Source organism: Thalassophryne amazonica, chromosome 21 (genome assembly GCF_902500255.1).
Source record: "Thalassophryne amazonica chromosome 21, fThaAma1.1, whole genome shotgun sequence".
NCBI classification, from domain to species: domain Eukaryota; kingdom Metazoa; phylum Chordata; class Actinopteri; order Batrachoidiformes; family Batrachoididae; genus Thalassophryne; species Thalassophryne amazonica.
In genome coordinates this window covers 25146648-25163092 of record NC_047123.1, presented here as the reverse complement: position 1 = coordinate 25163092, position 16445 = coordinate 25146648, and the positions used below count along the sequence as shown (strand labels likewise).

Here is a 16445-nt window from a genome sequence, read left to right as displayed (position 1 = left end):
AATGTTCACATGTTAAGAACATAGGCATTAATCCGAAGTCACTGAGTTTGGGGGGGGGGGGTATGAATTACACAACAGCTCTGACATTATTAACGTGAAGTTGTTTACACACAATGTCGATCAATGCATTGGGAAGAATAGTGATCAATTACCTCAGCCAGTCTGGAGGGCTTGTGACTGACCTCAGTCTTACTGAGTGGTGCTAACTGCTGCACCAGGTTGCGGTTGTTGGTTAGTGCCCGTGTCAACCTGGCAAACTTGGTCCATCCTGCCAGCAGACAAAAAGACAAATAAATTATCTGGTGTACACACACAACATTGCTTCCAAGTATGTGCTCCAGTGTAAAGTGTTCATCTGCATACCAGGAGCAACTTTGGGATTAAGGACCTTAGCCATGGGACTTGAGTGATTTTCCTGTCTGATGGGGAATTGAACAGAGGATGGTCTGGTCTGAAGCCCACCAACCTTCCACATATAAACTTTGTTTCTTCTTTACTTATGTGTGCAGTGCATCCAGAAAGTATTCACAGTGCTTCACTTTCTCCACATTTTGTTTTGTTACAGTCTTATTCCAAAAAGGAGCAAATTAGCCCCCCCCCCAAAAAAAATTCCACTCACAACACCCCATAATGACAACATGAAAAAAGTTTTTTGAAATTTTTGCACTGTAGGGATGACGCCTGGCATTCACGCCTAAGAGTCCAATCTTTGTCTCATCAGACCACAGAATTTTGTTTCTCATGGTCTGAAGGTCCTTCAGGTACCTTTTGACAAACTTCAGGTGGGCTGCCATGTGCCTTTTACTAAGGAGTGGTTTCCGTCTGGCCACTCTACAGTACAGGCCTGATTGGTGGATTGCTGCAGAGATGGCTGTTCTTCTGGAAGGTTCTCCTCTCTCTACAGAGGAATTCTGGAGTGCTGACAGAGTGACCATCAGGTTATTGGTCACCTTCCTGAATAATTGCTCACTTTAGACAGCAGCCAGCTCTAGGAAGAGTCCTGGTGGATCTGAACTTCTTACAATTACGGATGATGGAGACCACTGTGCTCATTGGGACCTTCAAAGCAGCAGAAATGTTTCTGTACCCTTCTCTAGATTTGTGCCTCAAGACAATCCTGTCTTGGAGGTCTACAGACAATTGTTTTGCCTTCATGCTTGGTTTGTGCTCTGACATGCACCGTCAACTGTGGGACCTTATATGTAGACAGGTGTGTGTCTTTCCAAATCATGTCCAATCAACTGAATTTACCCCAGGTGGTCTCCAATTAAGCTGTAGAACAACTCAAGGATGATCAGTAGAAACAGGATGCACCTGAGCTCAATTATCAACTTCATGGCAAAGGCTGTGAATACTTATGTTTTCTTAGTTTTTTTTTGTTTTTTTAAATAAATCTTTAAAAAAAAATCACATTGTCATTATGGGGTACTGTGTGTTGAATTGTGTCAGAAAAAAAAAAGAATTTCATCCATTTTGGAATAAGGCTGTACAATAAAGAAATGTGTTATATAAAAAAGTGCAGCACTGTGAATACTTTCTGCATGCACTGTATGTCTTAGCAGCCATGCACACTTAACTGCAGCAACATGGTTCCTAAACTAATGCACAAAACACAGTGTTCACTGACCCATACACACAACACCTGGACAGTTGTGTGTTGGCGGCCAAACAAGAAAGATGTTCAGTCTAGTCATAGCATCTTGTGTGTGTAGCTTGAGATTTAAAACACAGATACCTTGAGACATGGATTTTAAGACTCATATTCTTCTAAATTTGAAGGCAAATATTGCTTCCCAAAATGGTTCACTATTTCAACATGATAGAAACAGTAAAACTAATGATTCACTGTTGTGAAATGCTTGACAACTAAAATAAATCATTGTTTCATAAACTTAGTCACTCTTAGAAACTCATAAGGTAATGAGACAAATTATTTCCAGTTCAAACACTTGCTTTGAAATTCTGGGAACAATAAAAGGACCACTTCATAAAATAGCTCACCAGTTTGAAGCACACAAGGGTGATTCTTTAACTACGGGCACTATTGGCCTTGTAAATGTAATTTCCACCACACCATTGCCTTACAATATAAAGCGCCTTGGGGCAACTGTTTGTTGTAATTTGGAGCTATATACATGTGCTCTGATGTCACTGTTTATCTCCACAGAAACTACCCCAACAATCTTTCATACAAACTGTTTAGGGACATTACAGTGTTGTGGTGGAAATTACGGCAATAGTGTGGGACAACTACATTTTGTTTAAAAAAAATCACAACAGTTGTATGACATTGAATACCCCAATTTATGTTTTCATTATTTTACTGATATTTTATTCAGAGATATTTTAAAACATTAGAAAAAAACGTTTCTTTACCATTCAGTTTTTTTTCATTGAGATCAAATGTCTGGGTGTGGGACAAGCACAAAACGGGCAATATTTGCATATAATGATTCTGAAAAAAGGTGAAAAAGTCATCATAGACTACTAGAACAAATTTCCGTAACACACTTCATTGTAAGATAACTATAAAGTGTGAAATTTCCCCTTTTTTTCTGTTTTCATACAATATGATCAAAGGACATAATAAAGTGCCCGTAGTCTAAGAATCACCCACAAATAGTAAAAAACTAAAAATCACTTCACAGCACCATTCACTGTTCCAAACTCTTGAAACAGTGAATGAAACAGTTGCTTCAGGAAATTGTTTTGAACTCCAGAAAACAAATTAAACAGCAGTCATCACATCAATTCAAATGGTTTATACATATAATATATATATATATATATATATATATATATATATTATATATATAATATATATAGATGTGATGATAGTGAAATCACTGCTTTTTGATGATGTCACAGGTTGGAAATGCTCTAAACCAGACCTACCCAATTTGTGGCCCCTGGTCCACATGTGTTCTGCGCTCCCTTTATTGTGGCCCAAATTAATAAACAACTTTTATAATGTATAAGAAAGGTCTTTTAACAATTTTGAAATATTGTCAATTTTGACTATTAATTTTCTCAAACTGAAATGTAACATATGTATGCAATTCAAACAACATCAACGTTTATTTTTAGCCTGTATCCTCCATCCAGGTGAGTTTATGGCCCTTCAAAGTAAATAATTTTGGCAGATCTGAAATAAAAAATACACTGTTACGCACTACAATGTTGACATCTACTGTACACTATTAAATAAATAATTAAAAGTAACACCTGGCTCACACTTGAGTTCAATTTGTACAAATGTTTCAGAACTTTCAATGAGTGGAATAATGAATAAAAGTCATGCACTGAATAATGCATTTTTTTTATATGGTGACTCCAGTGAAACTACAATCACAGGATGAATCCATTTTGTCTCTATACATGACGAACACTCACCTCTATTTGATTCGTCTTCAATCGGCTGCTTGAAAAGCGTGATGTCTCTGAAGGTACACAGGAATAAGACCACCTTGTCATTTTCATTTCTGATTGGAGCCACCTGCATGTAGAGCCAAATGGGTGTTCCTGCAAAATCCAATTGATGAAAACAGAGCAGAAAGTGGTGGTATTATTTATTATTTATAATCATCAACTATGCAACAAACAGAAACTATGTATAATGATGTCACTTTTTAAATCATGCAATTAATGAGTTTAGTAAAAACAACAACATCAAAAAAGTGGACTCACTATCTTTTGAATAGAGCAGCACCTCAAAGAAATTGGACTCATAGGTGTCAAATGTTTGTCTGATTTTATCTATTGTCTTCTTATCAGTCAGATCTCCATACATGAACCTACCAAAAAAGAGAGACATTTGGCAAAACAGGGTTTTCTGTTGGATGGGTGTGAGAAAAAAAAAAAAAAAAAAAAAAAAAAACAGGAAGCCACAGCCACAGAGATAAAACTGAGGCAGCCTGAACAATGCTGCTTGAATTTTGTTCGAAATTCACCTTTAATTAATGACAAATGAGTGTCACATTTTTCTAGAAACTGCTGCCAGAGTTGTATTTTTCTTACGTTCTGTTTGTGCCTTTTCACAATTTTCAGTCTTGAATGAGTTCCACATTCTGACACGTTAAGACAGTGATTAAACTTTTATATTGTGTCTACTGACGCGTATGTTAACTGCAGTTCATTCAGACAAAAGAATATTTACTGCAAAAGCAGCACGAAGTTGGAGTTTGGCATCTAGGCTCCGACCCCATCACTCCCTGCACAGATAATGAGGAGCGATGCCCCCCGTCGGAGCCCACGGGTAGATGTGGCAGTGGAGGCGAGCTGAGAGCATACAGCAACATTAATGCAGGAGTGGGGGCACTGACTGGCAGAGGAGAGTGCTGGGAAAACTGCATCTTAAATGGCCCGCGCAATTTGAAGGGAGTGTTTAGTGGAGCATGTCGTGCGTGTCGAATAGATTATATGGAGTATGAGGCGTATCAAGTGTACGTGCAGCAAGCGGATCAAGGTGCTTGGCTGAACTCGCTTGCAGGGTCTCTACATTTAATAGCAACCATTAGCATCACCGACAGTTAGCGTGAATGTGTACCTTCAGCACTGTATGGAAACAAAGCGTGAAACCCAGAAGACTCTTCACTCGACTTCTAGAATGGCACTGCATTCTTTTAAATTTTAGATTAGATAGAACTTTACTGATCCCTCAGGCATTGTATAGCAGCACACAGGGTAAGAAGCACACAGTATCATAAGTGAAAGTAAAAAACAATTTGCAAATCTAAATATAAATGCTCACTACTGGTTTACTGGCTACTAGAGTTCCTCTCCTTCCCGTCCTCTGTCTTCCTGTCACTCCTCTTCCCCCAAAGTGAGATTTGGAATGTGGCACGAAGCTAAATGACTTTCTTGTAAATGCTTACGAAGCTAAATGACTTTCTTGTAAATGCTTAATTACCTCCGCCAAGGAGGTTATGTTTTCGGTCGCGTTTGTTTGTTTGTCTGTCTGTCAGTCAGCAGGATAACTCAAAACGTTTTGAACGGATTTGATGAAATTTTGTGGAGTGGTTGGAAATGACAAGAGGAACAAGTGATTAAATTTTAGTGGTGATCCGGATCACGATCCGGATCCAGAAATTTTTTAAAGGATTCTTCACCATTGCGCGATAGGGGGAATTTTGACATTCTAGTTTCTAACTCCACAAAAACAAGGCAGAAAGACTTGAAAAAAAATTAGGGTGTAACATATTCAAATGTTCTATCAAACAACAAAGTTTGGTGATGATCGGATCCGGATTCCGGATCTGGTGATCCAGAATATGCAAAAATATAAGGAAAATGGAACATGTGTCAGTGTGAGGTGACAAATGAAACTAGAGATGCACACTAACACCAAATTGTAGCTGAATCTGTACTGATTCAGTAACGTGTCATCAGATTTGATGTAGCTTCAAAACGTTATGGAGCTAGATCCAGAAGAAACCGCCATTACCGAAAACATTGTTTTTATACAGTAACTTTTGAACTGATAAAAGACATAAAAGTGATTCCAAGTTCTAGTGGTAGTTTTCATGGTCAAGGATGTCAAATATAAAGGAAAGAAAAGTGTTTGTATCATAGTTTTGGTTGTAACACTGAATTGTTGAATAGATCACTGTGGCAAGGAGGGAATCTCTTTAGGGTCAGTGACCCTATGACCTTGTTTTGAGAAGTGATTCATAAATGTTAAAAAAAAACTCATATATTTGCAGTTTAGTTGAATAATAAATTGAATTTTGTCTCTTATTTGTTTTTGTCTATAAGCACATGCAATATCAATATCAGTGCTCAGATGACAGTAGCTTCTGGGAAAGGTGCAAGTTGCAATAAACTGTGATGCCAACTGTTAAGGATACATGCTATCCAGTCACAGCAGATTAAACTTTTTTTTTTTACTACTGAGCAAACATCATTATTAGACTTTTTTTAGGTTCAATGATTCCACAGCGTGTAGATGTTATGGCGTCAGTGACCCCATGGCCTTGGCGGAGGTTTGCACTCTCTGAGTGCTTCTAGTTATTTATTACATTTCTCTGAAGTGCACAGAAATTGTAGAAATTTGAGCAATACTTCCAGATCCATACAGTGGCTTTGGGGTACTACCAGAGGTGTTGTACAATAGCAGAATTCCAATATAGTCCAGGTTCAGTTCCGGATGATTCCACACACACACACACACACACACACACACACACACACACACACACACACACACACACACACACACACACACACACACACACACACACACACACACACACACACACACACACACACACACACACACACACTGCACAGAACACATTCTAACACGAACCGGAGTTGACAGTAATCACTGGCATTATCCAGTTTGCCAGAATGCACATGTGAATGCTAACTGCAGTTGTCGTAACAACGTCCAGTACAAACAGCAGCATGCTCCACATCCAGAAAGACAGCAATTTCCAGAAATCTTTCATCCCTTTTTGAACCTGTTCGAGCCATTACACTACAAAAAGCCCATCTTACTTGCATGTGCTGCTTCTGTGCATGACTTCAGCTCTGTGGTAACCAGACAGCTTGCAGAATCCATCGTTGCTGTACACAATGGGCCATTCCACTATCTGCGCATTTCCCAAGAGGAAACTGGTTTCTGGCATTAAGACACAAACAATTTAATAATACAAATTAAACAGCGCAGTCTGAGCTGACCCAAAGTCCTACACTGCATCTGCTAATGATTGTTTTTTTTGTTGTTTTTTTTTTGTGAAAGCCCAGAGTTTTATGATATTGTTACAACTGGGTTTCTGCAGACAAACCAATTAAAGATGGAGTATTAGAGAAACCACGGTGATGTACCTATATAACAACAGGCAATCACAAACACCCAAATCTGTTTGTGTGGAAGTTGGACAGGGGTGATGAAAACACTTTGAAGTTCTGAATTTGACAAATCCTGCTCACTGGTGAAATGAAGTCATGAAAGCATCAGCAAACAGGGTACAAAAAGTCCAACTATAACGATGAGTGGACACAGTCATTTTTGTTACTGATGAGGAGCAGCTTTGAAGGAGCTGCAGCCCGAAGGAAAATGGTTGAGGCTGACTTTCCTCCTGTAGATGATAAAGCATTTGCACATTTGTCGCTTCAGTGTCGGATGTTCAAATGAAGACATGAACGTGTGCACTCTGCAGCATATGACAAAAAAATTCCCTTACAACATATTATTAAAGGAAAGAGTTCACTTCATAAACACATACACATTCATTCCCTCTCATCTGAATCATTAAAAATCTATGGTTTTATCTTTTAGCTCCAGTGAGGAATATCATATTATAGCTGCAGTCAATATTGAACATTAAAATTAAAATGCAAATAATTAGTCATAATTCAACAGAAAATATAATTACTGAAGTAAATTTGCATGCAATTAAATCACTCGCAACTGCTGCAAACTGAAAGCTACCATCTGTACTGAACACCTCACAAACGTTTGAAATGGAAAAATAATAATAATAAAAATGCAAATTCATTATGTAGAATTCAACAGCAAACATGGACTGCAAGAGGACAAAATTAAAATGTGCATGAAATTAAAATTCTTCACAGCGACTGATGACACCCAAGGAATAATAGATTTATATTTTGCTGGATCACCATTAAAATCTCAATCCTAAAATTACACAAACTTGCTCACCCCTTTAATTGTCGGCAAGTAGCTGTAACAACAAAAAAGTGACAAAAAGGCAAGAGCCTAAGTTTTTGATGCTTTGTAAAAATAACACTTTCTAAGTAAGCAACCCAAACCTGTGTGGTTACTGATCCATCTGTCCATCCATTCATTTTCCACACCCAATAGTCCAAGTAAGGGTCACGGGAGGGGGGAGCTGGAGCCTGTCCCAGCAGTAATGGGGTACAAGGATGGGTACACCCTGGACACGACGCCAGTCTGTCGCAGGGCGTGGTTACTGACATGACATTTAAATTTTTTTTCCCCACTCACCGCATGAGCGCCGCACAATATTTTCCAAAAAAGTGTTCTGTGGTGCCACCAGCCCTCTCTTGCCCCCATGCATTATGGAGGGTTGGGCACAGATCCACTGCTGCTTGCTGGTCCTGCTGATGTGTCTGCCCCCTCACTGGGTCTGCACAGTCTGTGGGTCTACCTCCACAAGAGCTGGACCACCAGCATTAAGCTAACGACAACAACAAATACTACTTCCAGACTATGCTTTAAAATAAAAGCCAAGTCAAAAATGGAAGTTAATGGATCATTCTCTCCAGGTTGAGCACAAATTACAGTTTTGGCATAATGTTAAAGTAGCAACATAAAAAAATGGTGTGGAAAGCTAAATGAGGATGAATTTTACCAGTTACTTAACCTATTAATATTTTATTCTGAAGGACACTTTCTTGACATTATTCAGCTTCATTCTGTTAGATTGCACATGCACATTTACGTGGCATTTCTTTTGTATTTCTGCAAAAACAATTTTGTATTTTGTGATTATGCATAATTTATTCATATTTACATATATATCTTACTTTATTCAGTTAGCGCAACATCATGTTTCACACTCATATCGACTGTTCTTTCAGTCGCAGTCCTCTGCAACCACCTGCATGTCCACTTTCAGCACATCCATAAACCTCCTCTTTGTCCTCCCTCTTCTCCTCCTGCCTGGCGGCTCCATCCTCAACATCCTTCTCCCTATATACCCTGGGTCCCTCCTTTGCAGATGTCAAAACCATCTCAATCTCACCTCTCTTAGCTCTCTGACTTTGTCTCCAACTTGTCCCATCTGTGATGTTCCTCCGACATGTTCATTCTTAATCCTGTCCATCCTCGTCACTCCCCAAAGAAAATCACAGCATCTTCAGTTCTGCCACCTCCAGCTATTCTCTTTGTGTTTGCCCCATCACCTCATCTTGTGAACTTTTCCCTTCACTTTTGCAGCTATCCTGTCACAAAGCACACCTGCCACCTTTCTGCACCAACTCCACCTTGCCTACACTCTTTTTCACCTCTTCCACTCTTTTAATGGACCACAGTGGAAATACACACTTTGTGCTTTATGTATGAATATTTATACAATGTTATTACAATAATACTAATCAATCAATCATTCTTTAACTGTGAAATCCCCTGTTGGAAGTGATTTTTCAGGTTGTTTGATTTTACACTGGGAGAGCTGGCGGCTGTAACACCCGTGAATGGTCACTAGGGGGCAGACTATACTCGTTTCTGCTTACGGCTGAATTGCTCCCCGCCTGATATGTGCCAGTACAAATAAATAAGGTCAAAATGTGGACATAATGTATGAAACCCATAAATAAATCTCATGTTTACACTTTTGAGGCCGTTTGGGAATATGTGAGAAACGTGTTGTTCAACAGAAATCCCGCAGGGGGCAGACGCTCGCCGTCAATGAGTGTATGTTGAAAACAAAGGAAGAAGAATGGCGTAGATCAGTGAGATAACGGTGCTGCCCGGAGTCATAAATGAGATTATAACGGACTCAGAATTTACACCGTCAGCGTGTAAATGCCACGAAGGAGGTGTGGGTCACGTCACGCCGCCAGCCACAGCAGTGTTGGGTTTTTTGTTTTGTTTCTTTCCACGTGACGCTTCTGTTTTTCAGCCGATGAACATGATCGCTTGACGGCGTGTCGCGTTTCCGAAACGTTTGTTCTCTCTGATCGGGGCGTCATGGCGAAGACCTTCGTGGATCTGTGTGAGTACCTGCAGGACCCCCGCCAAGTGGCGAGGTTCCAGCACTTGTGCGGTGTTACGGGGACTGTGACGGATCCGGATCAGACGGGGGACGGCGGACTTCCCGGGCTGAGGTCGGCGGCCCGGCAGCGCGGACGGACTCTGCCCGAGGATGCGGATGTTCCGAACGGGTTGCAGGGGGACGGCGGCGGGCCAAGCGGCGATCTGGACTCGGACACGACCAGGACAAAACCCCTCCGGAAGAACTCCTTAACCGGGGATGTAGGTCAGGAGTTCCTGATCCACAACAGGGTTCTGTTCTACCTCTTCACCTTTGGGACTGAGCTGGGAAACGAGATGTTTTTCATAGTTTTCTTTCCCTTCCTCTTTTGGAATGTGGACGCGGTGGTCAGCAGGAGGCTCATCGTGGTCTGGGCATGGAACCTGTTCGTGGGACAGTCTACCAAGGACATGGTCCGCTGGTCCCGGCCGGCCTCCCCACCTGTAGTAAAGGTGGAGGTCTTCTACAACTCCGAGTACAGCATGCCGTCCACGCACGCCATGACGGGGACAGCCATCCCCTTTTGCCTCTTAATGCTGTCCTATGGACGTTGGCAGGTGAGGGAACTTAGAGGTCATACTCCTGCCACAGCTCACATACCCCATCGGTTAATGTTACAAGATTAGATTGGGTAGAACTTTATTAATGCCTAGTTGGGAAGACTCCCTCGGGAAATTGAGGTTCCAGCAGCACACAAAGTAGCCAAAGTAAAATAAATAATTTGTAAAATAGAAATACCAGAAATACTGCTTGCTCACTACTGGCTACTACTGTTGCTCTCATTCCCATCCTCTGTCTTCCTGTTACTCCTCCTCCTCCTGAGTGAGGAGTTGTACAGTCTGATGGCCTGAGGGACAAAGGACTTTTTCAGTCTGCTGGTTCTGCACATGGGAAGGAGCAGTCTGTGGCTGAAGAGGCTCCTTTGGTTGTTGATGACGGTGTCCAGAGGGTGACTGACTGGCATCGTCCATAATGTCCAGCAGTTTGTTTAGTGTTCTCTGCCACCATAACCAGCGAGTCCAGCTTCATGCCAACCACAGAACCAGCCCGCCTGATCAGTTTGTCCAGCGCACCACGGACTGGTAGACCCATGTCCCACTCAGACACTGACAGCGTGCCAATCAGGATAAACTGAATTATGTGCACTTCCGATGCTGACCGCCAGTTCTGGAAGGGCACTACATTGCTCCTGGTGTCTTAAGGAGGCCTTAAACCTGATGTCCCAGCTGTCTAGCAACCTTGCAAATTACTTCATCCCAAATGGTTTATGATTTAGATAAAGGGTAAATTTTTGTCATTAAAAAAAAGAAAATTTGAGCAATACTTCCACTTACGGACCTTACTTTTGTGCACTTCTGGAAGGCACAATTCCAGAAAGTTTCACATTTGCATCCTGCACAAAAAAAGCTGCCCTTGCAAAATGTAATCCAGTTACACGATTGCATAATTCTGCCAAAAATATTCAAACTAAAAGACACAGGCGAAAATGCCATGTAAAGTTTGCTAAGATGACAACAAATAGGGACAAACTAGTTCAAGTCTTTAGAGTTTGAGGTAGTAGCAGGCATTTTTGTTTATATCTCAGAGGACTCATGTCCTTCAGATAGTAAGCTATCAGGAAGTACGATTAAGTCCAAGGTAACTGGACTGACATTATACCACCCATAAAAACTTCCTGGACGACTGCTGAAACTGCCTTGAACTTAGAATATCTTAAGGTGTGTGTTTATTGTCACAGTGACCTTTGAGTGACTTCTTTCCAAAAATGTGTACTACATTCACAATGTACTGTGATATTTGAAATCCTAATTTTTACAACCAGTGAGTTCCACTATGACTGTTGTTAGTAACCTCCAATCTCAAGGGGGAAGCTGTGTTTTCCAAAGGACTTTATTTTGTAAATTAAAGATCTGTGTTCTCTCTTAGTATCCTTTCTTCTTTGGATTGTGTTTGGCTCTATCCTGGAGTGTCCTGGTGTGTGTGAGCAGAGTCTACATGGGTATGCACTCTATTCTGGTAAGTACAGCTGAATTACCTTGCGTAATCTTGGTAATAAATACCAGATTTATGGACGCACACTAAAGCTGCGTCTAAATTACCGGCTAAAATGACCTGCATATAAGCTTTCCAAGTGCTGTGAATACCCTAAATCAGATCTGCAACATATCAGATCGGAGTCTCCGTGGACTATAATGCACTCCGAGTTGAAAGCAGGTTGACATGATACTGGAGAAGTGAAGGTGTGCACTGGAGAGAAGGGGAATGAATGTCAGTCAGAGCAAGATGCACCACTCTCCCTCAGGGTTGAGTGGGTGGAAAGATTGGCAGGTGTGATTTATGACAGAAGGGTGTCTATAAGAGGTGAAGTTCAAAAGACTGGAGTGAGACCTGTTATGTTGTCTGTCTTGAAGGCGGTGGCCCTAAACAAAAAGACGTGATGCAGAGCTGAAGATGGTGTGCTTTGTCTTGGGAGTGAGGTGGATGGACAGGATTCCCATGGGAGACAAAGGGATGGAGATAAGATTGGGATGGATTGGATATATGGGTGATTCTTTAACTACGGGCATTGTTGGCCTTGTAAATGTAATTTCCACCACACCATTGCCTTACAATATAAAGCGCCTTGGGGCAACTGTTTGTTGTGATTTGGCGCTATATACATGTGCTCTGATGTCACTGTTTATCTCCATAGAAACTACCCAAACAATCTTTCATACAAACTGTTTAAAGGGACATTACATTGTTGTGGTGGAAATTACAGCAATAGTGTGGGACAACTACATTTGTTTAAAAAAATCACAACAGTTGTATGACATTGAATACCCCAATTATGTTTTGATTATTTTACTGATATTTTATTCAGAGATATTTTTAAAACATTAGAAAAAACGTTTCTTTACCATTCATTTTTATCATTGAAGATCAAAAGTCTGGGTGTGGGACAAGCACAAAACGGCAATATTTGCATATAATGATGCTGAAAAAAGCTGAAAGTCATCATAGACTACGAGAACAAATTTCTTAACACATTTTCATTGTAAAGATAACTATAAAAGTGTGAAATTTCTCCTTTTTTCTGTTTTTCATACAATATGATCAAAGGACATAAGTGCCCGTAGTCTAAGAATCACCCATATGCAGGGTATATAGTGAGAATGATGCTGAGGATGGAGTTACCAGGCAGGAGGAGGGCTGAAGAGGTGGTTTATGGATGTGGTGGGAGAGGACATGTAGGTGGCTGGTGTGACAGAAGAAGATGCACAGGAGAGGGTGAGATGAAGATGGATAATCTGCCGCGGAGAGACCTAATGGGAGCAGCAACAGAAGTGGATTTGGACCATCTGCATATAGAGTCAGACATCTGAATCTTATCACGTCTAGTGATGTCACTGCTGTAAGAACAACATATTGCATAAAGGTCGCTTAAAAGTGTGAATGTAGCCAAAGTGATGTACTGGATGTTAATTAGGCTCGAAGATGGATGTACGCAAAGTGCTCAGATGTCTGTAAAAACCTCAAATTCTTCGTGAACCGCGATCCTCTGATCTACTTATTGTTTTGAAGCCTTATCACATCCTGAATCTGAAATTCTGTATAGAACCCACGACCGTTGGCCATTATGAGTAATGGAAAGTTCTGTGTAAGCACAGAAGACCTCCTCCTTGGGCATTACTTCCAGCTGCTTTACCACCAGTTCAAAGACCAGCTGTTTGGCAGTTTTGCAGGAGCTCTTCTGGCTTTGAGGAATGATGCTGCTGAAAATAAACTTCTTGTTGCAAGGAATTCTACATCTCTAGCAATGTGATTGGAAGTCTTTGTTGGTAGACCTGAAGAACAGCTACTGATGCAACTCGCACTGTGTGTGTGTGTGCAGTGCACTGGCTCTATACTTTAGTTTCTACAACCAGTGATGCACATGAGGGTTTAAAATATATTTATTATTTTTAGCAGGACTTTGCACTTTGTGATTACGTCTCTCTTTCTTGCAGGAGGTTATCACGGGATTCTTCTACAGCCTTCTTGTTCTCGCCTTCTTCTATTCCACTTTGGAGAAAATCGATACCTTCTACATGACCGATCGCTGCGCTCCACTTGTGATTTTAGTGTCACACGTGAGTCTGGGACTTGTGGCGTTCTCTTTGGATTCCTGGAGCACCTCCCGAGGTGACACCGCTCAGGCTCTGGGTACCGGGGCAGGAGCCGCTTTGGCCACTCACATGAACCATCAGCTGGGACTGCTGACCGATCTGCCGCCTTCCTCGCTGCCCCTCGTTCTGCCGCCGATTACCGCCGGCTTGGTGTTTCGCTCTCTGCTGCGCTTCTTTTCAGGAGTCGCCGTCCTTCTTGTCACCAGAATGGCGATGAAAGCAGTGACTGTCCCGTTCCTGTGTCGAGTGTTCGGGCTGCCCTCAAATGACGCGAGATGGGCGCGGCAGCACATGAAAGTCGAGCTGCCGTACCGCTACATCGTCTACGGCGTTGTTGGTTTTAGCTGCGTCTCTGTCGTACCTCTTCTATTTAAGATTTGCAACCTTGCCTGACAAACTGCCAGAGACTACCGACATGTTCATGTAAACGTGACGGCAAACAAACCACTCGCGTACACGCTGCTTATTTTATGGCGTAAACAAACCGTTTTGTTTTTCCCTGCATGATAAAACAATCTGTGTGATCAAGTGTTCACAAGAATTTTGCAAATACAAAATGTCAGCTGTACTGTAGCGATGTTTGTGTTCAGTACTAATATGTCTGATCCGGATTTCTTAGAATATGTTATTTGAAAAATATCACGCTTTAAGAACAAACACAAATTTGTGAACTCGCGTCATTTTGTTTTTGCCAGTGTTAAAGAAGTGGTGGGAATTTATTATTACCGCATGTTTAAGATGCTGTTTTAGGAGTTGCGTGAACATGCAGCGTGCACTTACCTGCCAGTGGAAATGTCAGCCGGAATGTTTGGATGTAACCGCGAAAGATTGAACAAGGAGGCGCCACTTTGCAGCGCGGGGAAACAGCAACCCAGATCAGGTCATCTCAACCTGAAACCATCAAAGCGGTGGAATTTTCACATGCATGCACATCGAGTAGACGGAACAACTGACAGTCATGACATCTGGTCAACAGTCTGAACACTGCAGGTTAATCACATATATTATTTATTCACCTCTGTTTTTGTACAGTTTTGTGCTGAAAAAGTGTCTAAAAATCAGGGTTGCCCAGTTTGGAGCCCACAAGCCACATTTGGCCTGCACTCCCTTCATTTTGGCCAAATGGCATGTTGTCTCCAAATTCATATTAAGCAGATTAAAGAGTAGTGTTTTTATTATTTGGAAATTTTATTTTAGATTAAGAATGTTAATTTTTTTTAAATCATTCATTCATTCGTTAACTTAAACTGCTTGGTCCAATTAAGGGTGACAGGAAATGAAGTTAAGCAGACAAAACGTGAAATTTAGAACTGTTTCTGATTTGGGGTTGTAATTAACATAACTTTTGTGTTTTATTTTTGGCCTGTGACCCAAAATAATTTACAGCCTTTCAGACGGAATGAGACTTAAACTACACATCAAGTGGGAAAATGTAAAATGTGATGAAACATATGCACACATACAATTTATGCTTGATGACAAAGAAATACAGACTTTTGCTTTAAAAAAAACAAACAACAAACTACAGTATTTGATAATATGAAATCCAGCACATGTAATTGTAAATTGCTGCCCTTTTGTCCATCTAATTACTCTTTTGATTCTTATTACATTAACCTGTGAGCACTTTTCTGTGTAAGTATTAATAGCACGTTTTTGGGGTCTATCATTACCGAGATCTGTTTTCCACCATTTTTCATCATGTAAACTGTCCTAACGAGGAAAACATATTATTTCAGTGTATAACTTTTTTTTTTTTCTGCTGAGAAAATATAGCAAGTGGCTCTGACATTTTACACAAGTGTGAAATTTAGTGTGGACTGTGTTGCTGATATTGATATTTTTTAAATGTGATGTTGCCAATAAACTATTGATCAGACTCAGTTACTAATTTAATAGAGCACTTCGCTCTCAGACTGCAGGCTTACTTGTAGTTCCTAGGGTTTGTAAGAGTAGAATGGGAGGCAGAGCCTTCAGCTTTCAGGCTCCTCTCCTCTGGAACCAGCTCCCAATTCAGATCAGGGAGACAGACACCCTCTCTACTTTTAAGATTAGGCTTAAAACTTTCCTTTTTGCTAAAGCTTATAGTTAGGGCTGGATCAGGTGACCCTGAACCATCCCTTAGTTATGCTGCTATAGACTTAGATTGCTGGGGGGTTCCCATGATGCACTGAGTGTTTCTTTCTCTTTTTGCTCTGTATGCACCACTCTGCATTTAATCATTAGTGATTGATCTCTGCTGTCTTCCACAGCATGTCTTTTTCCTGATTCTCTCCCCTCAGCCCCAACCAGTCCCAGCAGAAGACTGCCCCTCTCTGAGCCTGGTTCTGCTGGAGGTTTCTTCCTGTTAAAAGGGAGTTTTTCCTTCCCACTGTCGCCAAGTGCTTGCTCACAGGGGGTCGTTTTGACCGTTGGGGTTTTTCTGTAATTATTGTATGGCTTTTGCCTTACAATATAAAGCGCCTTGGGGCAACTGTTTGTTGTGATTTGGCGCTATATAAATAAAATTGATTTAATTTATGTCAGTGTAACATACAAGTAACATAAGGTGTAA

The 16445-nt window shown here is 41.0% G+C and overlaps 2 protein-coding genes across 3 annotated transcripts in view; one reads left to right on the top strand and one right to left on the bottom strand.

Annotated features, from left to right (window-relative positions):
* The window catches only part of LOC117502563 (potassium voltage-gated channel subfamily H member 5-like), a 33413-nt gene that overhangs the window by 14519 nt on the left and 2449 nt on the right, over positions 1–16445 (bottom strand). The window contains exons 2-6 of one of the 2 annotated variants that reach the window (XM_034161600.1): positions 14672–14782; positions 6499–6622; positions 3688–3794; positions 3394–3522; positions 153–268 (exon numbers count right to left, since the gene is read on the bottom strand). In XM_034161600.1, coding sequence (XP_034017491.1) covers positions 153–268; positions 3394–3522; positions 3688–3794; positions 6499–6521 — 375 coding nt within the window. In that variant the 5' untranslated portion in view covers positions 6522–6622; positions 14672–14782. Of the gene's footprint in view, positions 1–152; positions 269–3393; positions 3523–3687; positions 3795–6498; positions 6623–7972; positions 8518–14671; positions 14783–16445 lie in introns of those variants that run through there. The other variant, XM_034161599.1, reaches the window with a different exon arrangement.
* Positions 9392–15769, top strand: LOC117502565 (sphingosine-1-phosphate phosphatase 1-like). The gene is made up of 3 exons (XM_034161603.1): positions 9392–10300; positions 11670–11759; positions 13733–15769. The coding sequence occupies exons 1-3, from the start codon at positions 9680–9682 to the stop codon at positions 14282–14284; spliced, it is 1263 nt and encodes a 420-aa protein (XP_034017494.1). The 5' UTR covers positions 9392–9679; the 3' UTR covers positions 14285–15769.